This window comes from Oncorhynchus nerka, linkage group LG18 (assembly GCF_034236695.1).
Source record: "Oncorhynchus nerka isolate Pitt River linkage group LG18, Oner_Uvic_2.0, whole genome shotgun sequence".
Lineage (NCBI taxonomy): Eukaryota > Metazoa > Chordata > Actinopteri > Salmoniformes > Salmonidae > Oncorhynchus > Oncorhynchus nerka.
Window position 1 is genome coordinate 73,062,208 of NC_088413.1, and position 20,486 is coordinate 73,082,693.

Here is a 20,486-nt window from a genome sequence, read left to right on the forward strand (position 1 = left end):
TACCTACTGTGAAGCATGGGGGTGGAAACATCATGCTTTGGGGCTGTTTTTCTGCAAAGGGACCCGAACGACTGATCCGTGTAAAGGAAAGAATGAATGGGGCCATGTATCGTGAGATTTTGAGTGAAAACCTCCTTCCATCAGCAAGGGCATTGAAGATGAAACGTGGCTGGATCTTTCAGCATGACAATGATCAAACACACCGCCCGGGCAATGAAGGAGTGGCTTCGTAAGAAGCATTTCAAGGTCCTGGAGTGGCCTAGCCAGTCTCCAGATCTCAACCCCTCTTTGGAGGGAGTTGAAAGTCTGTGTTGCCCAGCAACAGCCCCAAAACATCACTGCTCTAGAGGAGATCTGCATGGAGGAATGGGCCAAAATACCAGCAACAGTGTGTGAAAACCTTGTGAAGACTTACAGAAAACGTTTGACCTCTGTCATTGCCAACAAAGGGTATATAACAAAGTATTGAGAAACTTTTGTTATTGACCAAATACTTATTTTCCACCATTTGCAAATAAATTCATTAAAAATCCTACAATGTGATTTTGGGGATTTTTTTCTTCTCATTTTGTCTGTCATAGTTGAAGTGTACCTATGATGAAAATTACAGGCCTCATCTTTTTAAGTGGGAGAACTTGCACAATTGGTGGCTGACTAAATACTTTTTTGCCCCACTGTACATCTGTAAAATTATAGTCCTCAATGTCCACCTCTTGAACATCAGGCTCTGAGGCCTCATCTTCACTGTCACCTTCCAACCTTGTTGAGGATGGCTCGTTGTCAGGCTCAAAAAGCCTAAAATTTGCCCGGATGGCCACCAATTTTTCAACCCTTGTATTGGTCAGCCTGTTGTGTGCTTTGGTGTGTGTTCCCTTCCACCAGGTGGCTGATGAGATACTGCCATATTGGATCTCCATCACAAAGCCCTTGCTTGGAAGTGTACTTTGCCAGACTGCAAAGAACCTTGCCCTCATCCAGGCCAAGGTGGCAAAACACAGTCGTGATGACACCATAGGCCTTGTTGATCTCTGCACCAGACAGAATGCTCTTGCCAGCGTACTACTCCAACATGTACGCTGCGGCGTGTAAGGGCTTCAGGCAGAAGTCGTCATGCTTTGTGATGGATTTCAGAACTGCAATTTCCTCTGCTTGGAGCAACAGTGGTGGGCAGGACAGTACGGATTTCTTCTCTTACATCTGCAAGCAGAGTCTGAACATCAGACAGGAAGGCATTGTCTCCCTCAATCCGTGCAATGGCAACTGCTATAGGTTTCGGGAGTTTCAGGCTGTTTACCACTTTCTCTCTCCCAAAATTCTTAATCCAGGAGGATCCTCTTGATGGGGCTGTCCATATCAGCAGACTGTGATATGGCCATTTCTTGGAGAGACTTCAAGATGATGACAACGCCACCCCAACAGGTGTTGCTGGGCAGCTTCAACGTGGTGCTCTTATTCTTCTCACTTTGCTTGATGCGGTAGATTGCTGCTATTACTTGATGACCCTTCACATACCTAACAAGTTCCTTGGCTCTCTTGTGTAGAGTATCCATTGTTTTCAGTGCCATGGTGGCTTTGAGGAGCAGATTCAATATATGAGCAGCACAGCCAATGGATGTGATGTGAGGGTAGGCATCCTTCACTTTAAACCAAGCAGCCTTCATGTTCCCAGCATTGTCTGTCAACAGTGCAAATACCTTCTGTGGTTCAAGGTCATCGATGGCTGCCTTCAGCTCATCTGCAATGTAGACTGGTGTGTCTGTTGTCGCTTGTCCATGTTCTTGTATAATACTGGTTGAGGGGTGGAGATGATGTAGTTAATTATTCCTTGCCCATGAACATTCGACCACCCATCAGAGATGATTGCAATACAGTCTGCTTTCTCTATGATTTGCTTGACCTTCACTTGAACTCTGTTGAACTCTGCATTCAGCATATGAGTAGATAAAGCATGTCTGGTTGGAGGGGTGTATGCTGGGTGAAGATAATTCAGAAATCTCTTCCAATACATATTGTCTGTGCGCATCAGAGGTGGACCCGTTGCATGCACAGCTCGAGCTAGACATTCATCAGCATTTCTCTTGACTACATTCCTCGATTGAGTCAAAAACCTTCTGATTCCAGGAGGACCATGAGCTGTTGCTATTGATAAGGTGTCTGATTCATAATTTTCACCTCAAATAGAAGTAGAGGGTGTTTTGTCAGAGGTTGCTTGTTGTGAGCGCTGAGGGAACTTTATGCACTTGGCCAGGTGATTCTGCATCTTTGTTGCATTCTTCACATATGATTTGGCACAGTATGTGCAAATGTACACAGCTTTTCATTCTACATTAGCTGCAGTGAAATGTCTCCTCACATCAGATAGTGCCCGTGGCATGTTTCTGTAAAGATTAGAAAAAAAATAGTAAATAACAACATACAATTTGTACAATGTACAAATAAATAGTTTACAAAAATACAATGTACAGATAAATAGTTCAGCAGTTAGATTAAACAACTCCTTTGTAAGATACATTTTTTAAATGAAACATGTATGGAAACAGGTGAATTAACACTCCTCAGTTAGCAGGCTCAAGCAAGCCAAAATCCACATGGTAGCTAAAACTAACTAGCAGAAATTGTTAACAAGTTAGAAATGATTTAAACACACTTTGCTGTGGGCTACAATTTACTAGTTAACAAATCATGTATGTCATATAAAATATATTCACCCCACCCAGTATTGTAATCAAAAATGATCAGAAAGCATGTAGTCCTTGGCTCAGACAGTGTAGTAGTGCTCAAAAGCATCTCATCAGTGTGCAAGATCTTGAGAATCAGCTGTACATGTGATGGAAGAGTGCACTGCACATGTGATGGAAGAATGCACTGTGCATGCAGAGGGTTGCAATTCCATTGATTTGGGGATAGTAATTTCTCCAGCGAAAAGAGAGGAGTCACAAAAAGCAGAAATAGAGATAGAATTAATCACTAACCTTTGATGATCTTCATCAGATGACACTCGTAGGACTTCATGTTACACAATACATGTATGTTTTGTTTGATAAAGTTAATATTTCTAACAAAAAAATTGGAGTTTACATTGGCACGTTACGTTCAGTAGTTCTAAAACCTGCGGTGATTGTGCAGAGAGCCACATCAATTTACAGAAATACTCATAAAGAACATTGATAAAGATATGACTATTATACATGGAACTTCAGATAAACTTCTCCTTAATGCAACCGCTGTGTCAGATTTCAAAAAAACTTTATGGAGAAAGCGAACCATGCAATAATCTGAGTACAGCCTTTAGACAACAAAGCAGCCAAAAAGATACCCGCCATATTGGATAGTCAACATTACTCAGAAATAGCATTATAAATATTCCCTTACCTTTGATGATCTTCATCAGAATGCACTCCCAGGAATCCCAGTTCCACCATAAATGTTTGATTTGTTCGATAATGTCCATCAGTTATCTCTAAATATCTTCTTTTGTTAGGGTGTTTGGTAAACAAATCCAAAAGCGCGTTCAAGTCTCGCCGAACGTCGGACAAAAAGTTCAAAAGGTCCGTTACAGCCCGTAGAAACATGCCAACCTAAGTATGGAATCAATCTTTAGGATGTGTTTAACATAAAACTTCATTAATGTTCCAACCGGACAATTCCTTTGTACAAATGAAGTGGAACGTAGCTACCTTTCACGTGAGCGCGTCAGACCGAGGCTGTGGCACTCTACCAGACCACTCACTCAAAGAGCTCTCATGAGCCCCTCCTTTAGAGTAGAATCCTCAAAACAGGTTCTAAATACTGTTGACATCTAGTGGAAGCCTTGGGAAGTGAAACATAACTAATATCACCCTGTATCTTTAATGGGGGCTGAGTTGAAAAACTACAAACCTCAGATTTCCCACTTCCTGGTTGGATTTTTTTCTCGGGTTTTTGCCTGCCATATGAGTTCTGTTTATACTCACACATCATTCAAATAGTTTTAAAAACTTCAGAGTGTTTTCTATCCAATAATAATAATAATATGCATATATTAGCCTCTGGGGCAGAGTAGGAGGCAGTTCACTCTGGGCACGCTATTCATCCAAAAGTGAAAATACTGCCCCCTATCCCAAAAAGGTTAACTTCCTAGGGAAAATTTCAGGAAATTTACCAGAAAGTTTCCGACCCTTTGCAACCCTAGTCTGAAGCGTAGAGGAGAAGTCTGGGGGGCCTTGTCTGTCTGTAGCCCCACTCAAATCAGCCTTGTCTGTCTGTTTGCAGCAGCCTTGTCTGTCTGAAGCCTCGTTTATCTCTCTGTCTGCTGCAATCACACCGGTCCTTCTTTATTACGATCTACTTGGAAAAGCACTGGGTTTCTACTTTGTTGTCATGGTTATGGGGTGTTTAGCCGCTTCGGGGGGTTGGAAGGCGGGCTCGGGGACGGGTGCTAACTTAATTGCTTTCCATGAATAATTTAACTTGCCTAATTTGTGGGATAATGACAGTGACACTGCTTATGTATGTATTTATTTATCCAAACATTAATTGACAGGACTGACATTAGCTGGGCTTTTATTGCACATTTGATTGTGCACAAGGGGGAGATTTATTTTTCTCTGTAATTATCTCGCTGATAAGGCAGTGGTTTATGCATGCGTTTTCCCCTGCCTAATATCTGTCAGCGATTTAGCAACAAAATGAGATGATGCAACATGACCATGGTGTTGTAACTCTTCTCGATACCTTCCTCTCTCATGCAACGTGGTTATGGAGATCTAGCTGTAGCCAGGGTTTATTCATTAGGAATCAAACGGAACAGGAAAGGGCCAACCTGAATTTGTTCAACAGAAACTCGTTTTCGTTTCAAAAGGTGTCCTCTAATGTTTACACCTCTGGATGTCTGTCAAATCAAATCAAATGTATTTATATAGCCCTTCGTACATCAGCTGATATCTCAAAGTGCTGTACAGAAACCCAGCCTAAAACCCCAAACAGCAAGCAATGCAGGTGTAGAAGCACAGTGGCTAGGAAAAACTCCCTAGAAAGGCCTAAACCTAGGAAGAAACCTAGAGAGGAACCAGGCTATGCCGGGTGGAGATTATAACAGAACATGGCCAAGATGTTCAAATGTTCATAAATGACCAGCATGGTCAAATAATAATAATCACAGGGCAGAACAGTTGAAACTGGAGGTGGACTGGGGACAGCAAGGAGTCATCATGTCAGGTAGTCCTGAGGCATGGTCCTAGGGCTCAGGTCCTCTGAGAGAGAGAAAGAAAGAGAGAATTAGAGAGAGCATACTTAAATTCACGCAGGACACCGGATAAGACAGTAGAAGTACTCCAGATATAACAAACTGACCCTAGCCCCCCCGACACATAAACTACTGCAGCATAAATACTGGAGGCTGAGACAGGAGGGGTCAGGAGACACTGTCGCCCCATCCGATGACACCCCCGGACAGGGCCAAACAGGAAGGATACAACCCCACCCACTTTGCCAAAGCACAGCCCCCACACCACTAGAGGGATATATTCAACCACCAACTTACCATCCTGAGACTAGGCCAAGTATAGCACACAAAGGTCTCCGCCACGGCGGGGGGCGCCAACCCAGACAGGAAGATCACATCAGTGACTCAACCCACTCAAGTGACGCACCCCTACTAGGGACGGAATGAAAGAGACCTAGTAAGCCAGTGACTCAGCCCCTGTAATAGGGTTAGAGGCAGAGAATCCCTGTGGAAAGAGGGGAACCGGCCAGGCAGAGACAGCAAGGGTGGTTCGTTGCTCCAGAGCCTTTCAGTTCACCTTCAGACTCCTGGGCCAGACTACACTCAATCATATGACCCACTGAAGAGATGAGTCTTCAGTAAAGACTTAAAGGTTGAGACCGAGTTTGCGTCTCTCACATGGGTAGGCAGACCATTCCATAAAAATGGAGCTCTATAGGAGAAAGCCCTGCCTCCAGCTGTTTGCTTAGAAATTCTAGGGACAATTAGGAGGCCTGCATCTTGTGACCGTAGCGTACGTGTAGGTATGTACGGCAGGACCAAATCAGAGAGAGAGGTTGGAGCAAGCCCATGTAATGCTTTGTAGATTAGCAGTAAAACCTTGAAATCAGCCCTTGCCTTGACAGGAAGCCAGTGTAGGGAGGCTAGCACTGGAGTGATATGATAATTTTTTGGGGTTCTAGTCAGGATTCTAGCATTCTAGCAGCCGTATTTAGCACTAGTCTGTCCCTATGTACCCACACACACACACACACACACACACACACACACACACACACACACAGGGACACAGCACAGGAACATGTCTTGACATGACTGAAGGGACTTGTTAACTGACCTGTTGATTTGTTTGTTGTTCCAGGCGGAAGGAGAGGATAATCTGAAGAAGATGCAGCTGATGGAGCTGGCCATTCTCAACGGGACGTACCGAGACACCAACATCAAGACACGTACGCTTTACAACCACACGCACACTACACAAAGGTCCTGTTTGGATCCACATTGACTAATGTTACACACCAATGCTTATCATTAATCGTCTTAATCCATCTGTTATTGTATTAATCACTTAGAACCTCACAATAATCACTTAGAACCTCACAATAACCACTTAGAACCTCACAATAACCACTTAGAACCTCACAATAACCACTTAGAACCTCACAATAACCACAGGGAAGAATAGATGCTCACGATATACAGTTAACTCTGTGCCTCTGCCTCATGTTTTGTAGTCATTTTAGTGCTTTTTTTATTTTATAAACTTGTGCACTTTGCTCTGAAATGTTGTCCAAGATGTCCGACCCATGACCCTAGTGAAACCACCTGTATTCAAGTAGATCGGTTTCCCCTCTCTTCCTCCCGCTGGTTCTTCTCGATGTGCCCTTTTCCCCCCTCCCATATGGATGCAATCACAGTTTGCTGCAATGTCGGGGTGGCTTCTATATGCCTTCAGCGCACTGCAGAAATCACTCGCTCATCTCTGCATGACGTAGTTCACGCATCTGTTACAAACACTGTTTAGTTTTCCCATCTCCAAAGTGTTTCTTTCTTTGGAGTTCATCCCACCCAGAGTTCCCGCAGTCCTGCACTTTCATGTGTCTTTGATGGCTGCTTGAAATTTGTCACAATTTACTGTTTACATTGTTATTGTTATTATTATTATTATTATCATGATATTAGTAATGTTTTGGGCATTTTTTCAGTCCCAAAATTTCTGGCTTGTTTTGAAATAAAAAATCTAATTTGTAAAATGTGAAATGATTTGACTTGGCAGACATTGGTTTCTAACACCAATGTCTGGACCAGTGTCTGGTTTTCTCAGCTGTGTTGCCAGACCTGCGATACTCAGCATGAATTAGTCACAGAGTCACATGTAAAACATTGATCCAACCGCCCCCGCTGTCTGTGATGTTCACCATGTCAGAACATTTGCAAATGCTAAACAATTTGAAAAATCTTTCGTCGATTTATTTTGTCAGCCAACCAAAATGGTCTTACGGTCATGTAGCGGAGTGGAGGGCATCAGACCTGTTTTTATAGTCTGGCAGATTTCAACTAGTCTGTCCAAAGCAGGGCCTCATTGGCCCAGAGACTCGTCCAATAGACTGGATTGTATTTTGGGGGGGATTGACGTGATCCTCCCATTGGTCCTTATCAGAAACGTTCACGCCATCTCTCCTCTCCATGGCCACCGGCTCCATTTCTGTTGGCTTGTGCCGTCAGCAGTACATGAACTCGTAGTTGTCATGGTAATTGGTATGCTTAATATGGTCTGTGCATTGGTGTTGAATGCAGCGTTTTCGCTTTTTATAGTTTGGTATGGGGTTCTTTTATTATTTTCTTGTTTACTTAATTTTTTTTTGCTGGTTCACCGTGATCATTGCATGGTCTAATTTTCCTTTTTCTTTTCACCCCTCCCCACCTCCCCCCCCTCCCCCCCTTTTCCTACTTTTTGTGTTTTCCAACTCTCGCTTCTCCACCTGTGATTTTGGTCAACCGCACCACCACCTCTACCCCCTTGTCTTGTATCTCTCTGTCTTTCTGTCTTTAACTCTTCTTATGGCAGACCCCCTTGCGTTCTCTCTTGCAGCGGCGGCCGCCGCTCAGGGCCCCCGTCTAATGCAGGCCCCCAGGGGCAGTTGATGGCCCCCATCAGCAGATGAGGCCCCCACACCGGCAGGGCCCCCATCATGAACATCATCCGACAACCCCAAATGCAGGGCATGTTACCCAATGGCACCCCCACCCTGGTGCCTCCCTCGCCGGACGGCAGCATCCTCTACGCCTCCCCGTACGACTACCCGTACGCCCTGGCGCCCACCTCCCTGCTGGAATACCCCATCGACCACAGTGGGGTTCTAGGTAAGCGACCCTGGGGCCTGGGCGGCGGCCCCTTTAGCCCCGGACAGGAGGGCAGCTTGTTTTACCCTGGGTTTTTGGACGCGGCTTCGATGAGCCACGGTCAGGACTTGTTGAAAGGTAAATATGTCGTATCCAGCTGAAAAACAGGCTTGTTATGGGTGTGACCTTATGACCTGACAGCTGAACAGGACTAATGTGCTAACAAAGGGCAAAAGGGGGACAGGGATTTTTTATTTTAGCTCATCTCCCCAGCATCCTTTTCCTGGCTCAGGTTTAGTTTGACATTTTAGTCATTTAGCAGACACTCTTATCCAGAGAGATTTACTACAATGAAGTGCCTTGCTCGAGGGCACATCGACAGATTTTCACCTAGTCGGCTCTTGGATTAGAAACCAGCGACCTTTCATTTAATGGCCCAACGCTCTTAACCACTAAGGCTACCTGTCGTTTCCTCTCTGTTCTGCAGCTGCCGTTTTACTCCCATGCAGTAAGAGTTGCCTTGTCTGAAGACACTCTGTCAGGGACATGCTTGTGTTGCACGCTCCCGCGCTCTAGCTTTGTTATGCTCTCGCTAGCGGCAGATTCAGTCTGGCGGTGGATCCCCCCGGATTTCATCAGCTTTTGAAATGAGTATTATTTTTTTTTCTCAGCTAGCTCTGTGCTCCGGCCTTGATGCCAGTAGAAAGTCCCCTTTGTCCCGGTGGGGATGTTCATTAAATTCACTGTTCTCATTTTTCCCATTGGCTCAGTTTTCACACTCTTGAACTTCAACTTCGTACGAGCCACCGACATTCCCCAGTCAATATGTCAGCCGTGGGAATTACATTCCGTAGGTGCGGGTGTGTCTGCACGCCGGCGCTCAAAGCAATATTCCGTGGAAGAAACATTTAGACGTGACTGACGATAATATCTCACATTTTATGGAGGCTGTCGCCCTCTAATTTGACCAAATAATGACTGTTTGCCACGGCATACCTTGTCAAGTTTTGACAGCGGGCCCTTTCCCGTTTGTGTCGCTGACTTAATGACATGCCTGAGGTGTTGATCCTGACATCATGAGACGGCTGATACACAGGTGCCATGTTAGCTGACCCCGTGTGTCCGTGAAAGAGGTGCCTGGGGGAGCTGTTCTGTAGTACAGAACCTACTGGATTTTCTCTCTAATTTGGAGGGGACAGCAGCTTAGTGCGTTTTATTTACTCGCCATATTGATCGCCGCCTTCAGCAACAGAGAGCCACCGGAACACAACATGCATCTGGCTCTGTCAGACCTGCTCAGGAGTCTGAGGAAACTTCAGGACATCTGGTGCTGCAGAGTGGAATGTGGGCGGACTGGCTTGGTTATCAACCAGCGCTGTGAAACGTCACACAGCTTGCCTGCCTTCCCTGCCAGGATAGATAGATATTAGTGTGAGGGCTGTTTGGCTGTCCCAAATGAGATGTAACTGTCACTGGCTTAATCCACCACAACTCTCCATTCCAGCATGGAAACTTACCCAAGCCTTCTTATTTTAGGGCCAACATTCTGAGTTGTCCCCTTTGGAAGTGCTCACTTGATAACTGCAGACAAGAGAGTTTACTAGTGTACCATTTGACAGGATGCCCAGATGGTTGTCACGGTGACCTGTTCTGTGGGGACTGCCACCATTTAGCCATTGAAGGGCTCTGACACAAATCTCTTTAAACGCTTTCTGGGTAATGAAGAGCAGAGAAATATGGCCTCCCCCAGCATCACTCTGCCATCTCTCTGTCCCCGAGATCTGGGAGGCTATCCTTCCCCGGCTCAATAAATCAGAAATATTGACATATCCGCATAAAAGCCCAAGAGCGCCGACCCCCGAGTGCTGAAATGGTGTCTCGCTGACTGCTCTAGCTAGGCTTTTAGACAAACTTTTAGATTGTCCAACTCGTTGCATTAAGGATTTACCTTGAACCTTTTCAATCTGGGATTTGTTTTGGGTCATAGACCCATAATTGTTTATCTCTATGCACAGTCACAGTTCCTATGCAACCAACATAGTATTTTACCCCATTTGCGTGTATGATATCAGGAGAAACCACACTAGGGTAATTGAAATGTCTGTCTTCATTTGTGACACATATTCAGAGAGAAATGAATGCTACTGCCAGTGAGCAGATTGATACTGAGAGATGTAGAGATGTGAGAGAGCCAGGTGGTGTCTTGCACTATCCAATTAGGATCTGAGCTGCATTGGGTTTTCACACCTTTTCAAAATCAGCCAATTGTTTTTCTTCCTCAATCCCCCTGTCTCCTATGGAAGATGAGCCTTTCTTTTGCTAGATAGCTTTAGTCCCCTGTCCCCCTGCCCACCGGTTTCCACAAATCCTCTATGTAACACTGAGTACTGTGACATTTTACTACCTAAGTTATACATTTGTAGATATCAAATAAAAAAAAATGTTATTTTTTTTCTATGCATTTCTTCATACATGTCTGTCATGTTTATGTGTATTAGGATCTAATGTATAAGCAGTATATGTAAATGTCAATATGTATTACTGTGTAAGACTTGTTTTTCCCCCTCCTAAAATGAACAGTTTCTAACCTTGTGGACTTGTTGCAATCTAGGTGCAATGGCTACTAAAATGAGACGACATGACTCGCGCGTCCATCCTTACCAAAGGATCGTAGACCGAGGTTAGTTTAGTCTCTAGGATGCTTTACTTTGCCTGTTGATTGCATTGCCTTATATATGCCTTAGTTGTGGATTTCTCGTGTTTTTATATACTGCACATTGTTTACATACGTAGTACTCGATATAGAACTATATTTCAATGCTCAGGCAAAACAATGTTAATTGCTTTGGTTTACATGAACGGTGACCCTTGGTGACAGAACAGGTATCACACGCCGTTTTCAAGCTACGTTTTCTTATCATTCCTCTGACGTGAGATTAGATCCTAAAATAGGTCATCCTTGTTTCCATTATTCCATTGGTTTTACTTATGAGGAACAGAGTGGAAAGCGACTGAACACGAGGTAGAAAAGGTAGACAGCAGTACCACCAGGCATCATTTTTCCACTTGGTTCATGTCTTGATTTTTGTTTTCTGTATAAAAAAAATATTTAAAGAATGGTAGGACGGACATACCTAATCAAAGCCAGTTAACGTTCTCTCTCCGGTGTGTTTAAGTATTGAAATCAAATGGAAAAATACATGAAAAAAATGTTGATATTTCAGTTGTACATGAGGTACTGTCATTTTATATTTTGACATTTTATTTATGGTTCCTGTATATACTGATAATAAAGAAAAAGAATTGGGGGAAATTAATCTATTCATTACGTAACGCTAGTTACGGTTATTAATTGCGTAACGCTAGTTACGGTTATTAATTGCGTAACGCTAGTTACTGTTATTCATTACGTAACGCTGGTTACGGTTATTCATTACGTAACGCTGGTTACGGTTATTCATTACGTAACGCTGGTTACGGTTATTCATTACGTAACGCTGGTTGCGGTTATTCATTACGTAACGCTGGTTGCGGTTATTCATTACGTAACGCTGGTTGCGGTTATTCATTACGTAACGCTGGTTACGGTTATTAATTGCGTAACGCTAGTTACGGTTATTAATTGCGTAACGCTAGTTACGGTTATTAATTGCGTAACGCTAGCTACGGTTATTAATTGCGTAACGCTAGTTACGGTTATTAATTGCGTAACGCTAGTTACGGTTATTAATTGCGTAACGCTAGTTACTGATATTCATTGCGTAACGCTAGTTACGGTTATTCATTACGTAACGCTGGTTAGGGTTATTCATTACGTAACGCTGGTTACGGTTATTCATTACGTAACGCTAGTTACTGTTATTCATTACGAAACGCTAGTTACTGTTATTCATTACGTAACACTGGCTGCTGTTATTCATTGCGTAACGCTAGTTGCTGTTATTCATTGCGTAACGCTAGCTAGTTACTGTTATTCATTGCGTAACACTAGCTAGTTACTGTTATTCATTACGTAACACTGGCTGCTGTTATTCATTGCGTAACGCTAGTTGCTGTTATTCATTGCGTAACGCTAGCTAGTTACTGTTATTCATTGCGTAACACTAGCTAGTTACTGTTATTCATTGCGTAACACTAGCTAGTTACTGTTATTCATTGCGTAACACTAGCTAGTTACTGTTATTCATTGCGTAACTAGCTAGTTACTGTTATTCATTGCGTAACACTAGCTAGTTACTGTTATTCATTGTGTAACACTAGCTAGTTACTGTTATTCATTATGTAACACTAGCTAGTTACTGTTATTCATTGCGTAACACTAGCTAGTTACTGTTATTCATTATGTAACACTAGCTAGTTACTGTTATTCATTGCGTAACACTAGCTAGTTACTGTTATTCATTGCGTAACACTAGCTAGTTACTGTTATTCATTGCGTAACACTAGGTAGTTACTGTTATTCATTGCGTAACACTAGGTAGTTACTGTTATTCATTGCGTAACACTAGGTAGTTACTGTTATTCATTGCGTAACACTAGCTAGTTACTGTTATTCATTGCGTAACACTAGCTAGTTACTGTTATTCATTGCGTAACACTAGCTAGTTACTGTTATTCATTGCGTAACACTAGCTAGTTACTGTTATTCATTGCGTAACACTAGCTAGTTACTGTTATTCATTGCGTAACACTAGCTAGTTACTGTTATTCATTGCGTAACACTAGCTAGTTACTGTTATTCATTGCGTAACACTAGCTAGTTACTGTTATTCATTGCGTAACACTAGCTAGTTACTGTTATTCATTGCGTAACACTAGCTAGTTACTGTTATTCATTGCGTAACACTAGCTAGTTACTGTTATTCATTGCGTAACACTAGCTAGTTACTGTTATTCATTGCGTAACACTAGCTAGTTACTGTTATTCATTGCGTAACACTAGCTAGTTACTGTTATTCATTGCGTAACACTAGCTAGTTACTGTTATTCATTGCGTAACACTAGCTGGTTACTGTTATTCACTGCGTAACACTAGCTAGTTACTGTTATTCATTGCGTAACACTAGCTAGTTACTGTTATTCATTGCGTAACGCTAGTTACGGTTATTCATTGCGTAACGCTAGTTACGGTTATTCATTGCGTAACGCTAGTTACGGTTATTCATTGCGTAACACTAGCTAGTTACGGTTATTCATTGCGTAACACTAGCTAGTTACTGTTATTCATTGCGTAACACTAGCTAGTTACTGTTATTCATTGCGTAACACTAGCTAGTTACGGTTATTCATTGCGTAACACTAGCTAGTTACGGTTATTCATTGCGTAACACTAGCTAGTTACGGTTATTCATTGCGTAACACTAGCTAGTTACTGTTATTCATTGCGTAACGCTAGTTACTGTTATTCATTGCGTAACACTAGCTAGTTACTGTTATTCATTGCGTAACACTAGCTAGTTACGGTTATTCATTGCGTAACACTAGCTAGTTACGGTTATTCAATGCGTAACGCTAGCTAGTTACGGTTATTCATAACGTAACGCTAGTTACTGTTATTCTCTACGTAACACTAGCTGCTGTTATTCATTGCGTAACGCTAGCTACTGTTATTCATTGCGTAACGCTAGTTACTGTTATTCATTGTGTAACACTAGCTGGTTACTGTTATTCATTACGTAACACTAGCTAGTTACTGTTATTCATTGCGTAACACTAGCTAATTACTGTTATTCATTGCGTAACACTAGCTAGTTACTGTTATTCATTGTGTAACACTAGCTAGTTACTGTTACTCATTGCGTAACACTAGCTAGTTACGGTTATTCATTGCGTAACACTAGCTAGCTGCTGTTATTCATTGCGTAACACTAGCTTGCTGCTGTTATTCATTGCGTAACACTAGCTAGTTGCTGTTATTCATTGCGTAACACTAGCTAGTTACTGTTATTCATTACGTAACACTAGCTGCTGTTATTCATTGCGTGACACTAGCTAGTTACTGTTATTCATTGCGTGACACTCGCTAGTTACTGTTATTCATTGCGTAACGCTAGTTACTGTTATTCATTGCGTAACGCTAGTTACTGTTATTCATTGCGTAACGCTAGTTACTGTTATTCATTGCGTAACGCTAGTTACTGTTATTCATTGCGTAACACTAGCTAGTTACGGTTATTCATTGCGTAACACTAGCTAGTTACGGTTATTCAATGCGTAACGCTAGCTAGTTACGGTTATTCATAACGTAACGCTAGTTACTGTTATTCTCTACGTAACGCTAGTTACTGTTATTCATTGCGTAAAACTAGTTGCTGTTATTCATTACGTAACACTAGCTGCTGTTATTCATTGCGTAACGCTAGCTACTGTTATTCATTGCGTAACGCTAGTTACTGTTATTCATTGTGTAACACTAGCTGGTTACTGTTATTCATTACGTAACACTAGCTAGTTACTGTTATTCATTGTGTAACACTAGCTAATTACTGTTATTCATTGCGTAACACTAGCTAGTTACTGTTATTCATTGCGTAACACTAGCTAGTTACTGTTACTCATTGCGTAACACTAGCTAGTTACGGTTATTCATTGCGTAACACTAGCTAGCTGCTGTTATTCATTGCGTAACACTAGCTTGCTGCTGTTATTCATTGCGTAACACTAGCTAGTTGCTGTTATTCATTGCGTAACACTAGCTAGTTACTGTTATTCATTACGTAACACTAGCTGCTGTTATTCATTGCGTGACACTAGCTAGTTACTGTTATTCATTGCGTGACACTAGCTAGTTACTGTTATTCATTGCGTAACACTAGCTAGTTACTGTTATTCATTACGTAACACTAGCTAGTTACTTTAAGTCTCCTTACCACTAATCACACTGTAGGTAATTTCCATTCCAACCTCAAACTAAACCATACTTATTTTTTTGTACTTTGTTCGACCTCTTGAGTTCTGGTACTCGGGCCAATGTAGCGCTTTGATTTAAACAACGTTTTAATTCAGGTTGGGGCTTAGTAGTTGAGATCGTGATGTAACAACCTCATGATTATAACAATATTAGCTAGCTGGGTTTGTCTCTTGGCGGGAATTAGTGGGAATAAGAGATTGCAGTAATTTTATTGTTAAAAATGATGTCATTCCAGTCTCTTCTTGCTGACACTAATATCCTTTCTATTTTTTCTTTCTTTTTGTTTGTTTTTTGTTTCTAACCACCTAGCCGCCACCGGCAACTAACACATGACCTTCTGACCTCTGAACTCTTCACCCAATGACGAGCCGCCCCAAGCCTGCCTGCTGATCAGTTAACTGGTAATTGCCTTTTGCTAGCCTCTCGGGACGCAGTGAGAAAGAGGCGCCTGCCCTTAGTTACCCTAACATGTTTTTGATATATTTTTTTTTTTACATTTAAAAATATATATATCACAATCTCATAGAAACACATCAACCCAAGTTATTATTTTATTGATTTCTGTTCATTGAGTTGAATTCCCATTCTCTCTCTTTCTTTTTCTTCATGAATCACAAACTGGAGGAATGTGTGTGTGTGTGTGTGTGTGTGTGTTACTAATGAATCTGCACTGAATAAAAATATATATATATTTATATATATATATAATCTCAATAAAGATCCCGTCCTCCCTGTCGACCGCCCCGTACCTGCTCTGATTCGGTGACCTCACTAATAATTACTGAACAATGGTAAATGGGAACGGAACCCAAACTGTATGTCCCCAGTCCCTCTTTCCCTCCCCATTCCACACTTCCTTGTGGGTCATTTGAAAGAAAAGGAAATAGAAGGAAAGAGAAACTAGACTCACACCAACTTGTTGATTCTCTGTCATTTTCATATGTGGTCGTGCATTATGAACCTCTGAGATGATAATGTGCTGACACATTCTGGGTGTGCCCTCCACGGCTGTCTGTTAAAAGCATGGCTAAATTGACTGCAAATGGAGCTTATTATCATTTGTTTTTATGTTATGTTTTTCTTTGGTTTTACTTGATTTTTCTGTTTTCTTGTTAATTCATTCTAATGAGCTCTTTTGTGAAGGACTAGCCAGACAAAGCAGGTTGTAAGAACTTAAAAGGTAGATTTTGAAGTGGCAGGCCTATCATGGGCAGTTAGCGGAAGCTAGGTGGGGTGCTGGGACAGGGTGATATGGGGAAGAATCAGGATGAGAAGCGGTGTTTCTATTACTATAATGAAAGTAGGATGGGTTGAGGGCACAGTGAATATATAGTCAACTAGCTACTTTACTTAACTATGCTCCTCCACACTGTGTCCCAAGTATACAGTGCCTGATGTATTTAGAGAAATGATGCGAGCTGTGATCTAAAAGACAAAAAAAAGTATTGTGCGCATATTTAACCAGAGCGTTTCCAGTTGAATTATATCTACTTAAATATGTATCCAACCGCAGAGGGCTCTCCGCCATTTTAGCGTTTGAAAGGGTGTGATTTCATGCTTGCGTAAGTAAAGCTCTAGTTTCCCATGAAGAGACAAAGGCGATTAAACACTAAAGATGGCTACTGGTGAAGGGGGGTCCTGATAGTGAAGTTTGTATATATTTCCTTTTCTCTTTTTTTGATTTTGCCTTTTTGTTTTTGGTTGTATCTACACCCCTGGCCAAAAAAAATGCTAGTGTGTTTTTGTAGTTTTCTTTTAATCTCTTTCCAATTTGATACCAATCAAGTTATCCTTGGAGGACGGGATACATGCCCTCATGCAAATATGCCTGTTTGAATTTAAATGACTTCGGGGGAAATGACTTTATTTTTAACCCTCACCATACCAGTTTGAAGTCTCCCAATTAGCACATCCACAATGTGTCTCCATGAAGGTATAGTCCAGCTCCTGAGCCCTGACCGTTTCTTTTACTCTTTCTCAAGAACAAAAATAGGATGTGAAAGCCATGCCTGCCTGTTCAAATTGCTTTATACATACTTGTTATATATATATACATACATACACACACAGAGAGAGAGATACATGTAGATACCTGTCATTACATAGTAAAGATGGAGAACACAATGAAATCCTCTTACAGGATGCTGGAGAAGAAAACATATATTTTTGGCAATTTTAGCTTTTTATACTTGCAGTTACAAAATATGGGGGGGGGGGGTTTAAAAAAATAGTATGCAGAAAAAGGACATGTGGCGAAAATGCTGTGTTACTTTGGATATTATTGGCTTGGAAAATAAAAAAAATAAAGACCAAAATAGTCATACCTAGGAACATTGCAAGGATGTAAGTGTTACGAAGAGGGGTTGAGAGAGACACAGAGAAGATGTTTTTTTTTTAAAGAAGTGCCTTATCGACGGTTGTTTCTTTTTCCAAGTGTTAACATTCTGTTGAGTTAATATCCAGCAACAACTAGGACACTGCAGAGAGGAACGGCTTCTGTATGCGCTCTGAAGAGTTGAGCAGGGTAGCTCCGTCATTATTGCTGAGCTACTGAAGTTATTCTATGCAAAAAGAATAGCAGTCGTATGACCAGCTAAAATATGTGCCATGGTTCGTCTTCCCCAAGTATAAGTTCAGTTTCTTTGGTTTATTTTCTATCTTTGGCCTTTTTCTCTGCCATCGGAACAAGTTTCATTTCTTATTTCTCTGCATTTTGATTTAACGTGTTTTCCCTTGTCTTGTTTTCTGGTAACTGTGATTATTCTACAAAAGAACAAACTGCCAATAGCAACGCAGAAGTCTGCCAGGACATTTTATGAATAAATTGAATATAAAATGAGATTAAGAGGGGAAAAGTTGTTTGCATGTATACCTCTCTGTTTCAAAATCTGCAAACTGAAAACATCCAGTCTAACAATGCTTCCTCATTACAGTCGGGGAATGTAGCCAACCCGTTTTATAACCGTATGACCTGAAGACCCCAGGGGGTTTTCCCAGATGCAGTTCGGGGCTCTTCAGATTCGGAGGGGGGGCTGGATGACATGTATTCTATGTTAGTCAATATGTAGCCATTCTGGAAGTGATCGACATACAGCTGGATTATATAGCAGAGACTAGAAAAACTCCTTGCCTCCCTACAGGTAAAACGATGAGGCCGTCTGCACTCTTTTTAAGGTCCTTACTACTGAGTAGTGTTGGTTCCAGGTGTGAATACTGGAAGAGGTGAAGACCCGCACATGGTAGAACAAACAATTACATCCAAAACTGAGGCTTGAATGCAAAATCAAGATGGTTATTAGAATATCATGCGCCAAAAATCATAGTGTGAGAAAGTGCATAAATGAAAGGTGAAAACAAAACAACCGTTTTGTCTTTAGGCCATCTCTACAGCTAACACAACTTCACAGCAGTTTTCAGTTATTGAAACAAAAGGGGTATCTAATCAAATATTTAAAAAATACTATAAAAAATCAATTGAGACATGAATTCTACAGTATTTTACCTTCCCTGGCAGTCTGATACTATTTATTTGTCTCATACATGCTTTACACAGAAAAGGTCAATTTGTTTTCAGTGTTATGAATTATTCTTAATTTTTTAAACATTTCTTTTTTTTTAGAAATGCAATATTAACATGGAGCAAGATATGACAAGCATTTTGACAGTATTAAGAAATATTCCCTCATACAATGGCACAGCGTGTTGTAACATTGCAAAGGTTGGTTTAGTTCATCAGGTATATGGTGAAAGATACCGTATTCTCTGACCTGCCTAGTACGATGTATGATAATGTAATTTACAGCCATTGTTAAAGGTTTATAATGTATTTTTCTAATCTCATTTTGTATGTATATTATAAAATCCTTTTTCTGACATTTTTTTGTTGTTGTTGATGAAGCCCACTGCAACTTGTTTTTGAACCCCCCCCCACCACCCCTCACATCTTGAAATCTGTCCCTCATTAGGAGTGTTTCCTTTCCTAGAGTTAGATTTAGTTTTCTTGCCAACTCCTAGCTTGTTTAACTCATTAGCAACTTTTCGTTTCTTGTCATAAGTATTTTTACATGCTTGCTTTTTAGTTTTCATGGTGTGTGTTGTTATATTTCTTATTAACCCCTTGGCATTTATTTTAATAAAACATTCTTAGTAAGAATTTTACTAACTTGCTGATATTATTTTGGTCTTGTTTTTAACAAGTTTAATGGATGTACGACCTTGGTCTGGTTCACGGACTAACACAATTAAAACTGGTGTCTGACCATCAAACACTTACACTGACATGCCTGTACACACACGCATATGTGTGCACTCAGCAGCATTCATATTTACACACACACACTCTGTCTAACTGGAACCTGTGCACGAGCTGATCCGTCCCTCACTCTCGCTCACACACACTTTCACCTGTGTTGCTGAAAATATTCTTCTAAACACTCTACATAATCCCAATCCCAGCACCGCTGCTGTCTCGTCCCTCCTTTCTGTTTATCACCACTCTCTTGTGGTTTTGTCCTTTGTAAGAGAACCAGGTAGCTGCTCGCTGTAACTGGAAGTGTAGGAGAACCAGGGAGCTGCTCCCTGTAGGAGAACCGGGAAGCTGCTCCCTGTAGGAGAACCGGGAAGCTGCTCCCTGTAGGAGAACCGGGGAGCTGCTCCCTGTAGGAGAACCGGGGAGCTGCTCCCTGTAGGAGAACCGGGGAAACTGCTCCCTGTAGGAGAACCGGGGAGCTGCTCCCTGTAGGAGAACCGGGGAGCTGCTCCCTGTAGGAGAACCGGGGAGCTGCTCCCTGTAGGAGAACCGGGGAGCTGCTCCCTGTAGGAGAACCGGGGAGCTGCTCCCTGTAGCAGAACCGGGGAGCTGCTCCCTGTAGGAGAACCGGGGAGCTGCTCTCTAGCGGTAACTGGAAGTCTAGGGTTGCAGGTGAAACACTAGGATCCAACACACATGTACAACTGAAACCTAATATGCTGCTCATCATACATTATCTCAAGGCAATCTGCTTTGTGTAGGAGTAACTCATCTGATTCAACACCAATGTGCCCTCCTGGGTTTGAGAGGGGGGAGAGCAACAGAGAGAGATTACTGTAGCGCAGAAGATACTAATGTTCATATTGCTATGACCCCCTATTGCTATGACCCCCTATTGCTATGACTCCATATTGCTATGACCCCCTATTGCTATGACTCCCTATTGCTATGACTCCCTATTGCTATGACCCCCTATTACTATGACTCCCTATTGCTATAAC

General features: G+C 41.9%; 1 protein-coding gene across 1 annotated transcript in view; it reads left to right on the forward strand.

Moving 5' to 3' along the window:
• LOC115146425 (protein quaking-A) overlaps nt 1–19,394 on the forward strand; it is a 141,160-nt gene extending 121,766 nt beyond the window's left edge. Inside the window, 6 exon segments of the mRNA XM_029688484.2 lie at nt 6,345–6,432; nt 8,052–8,121; nt 8,123–8,155; nt 8,157–8,464; nt 10,938–11,006; nt 15,546–19,394. Coding sequence (XP_029544344.2) covers nt 6,345–6,432; nt 8,052–8,121; nt 8,123–8,155; nt 8,157–8,464; nt 10,938–11,006; nt 15,546–15,562 — 585 coding nt within the window. The 3' untranslated portion in view covers nt 15,563–19,394.
• Nucleotides 19,395–20,486: the final 1,092 nt, after the last annotated feature.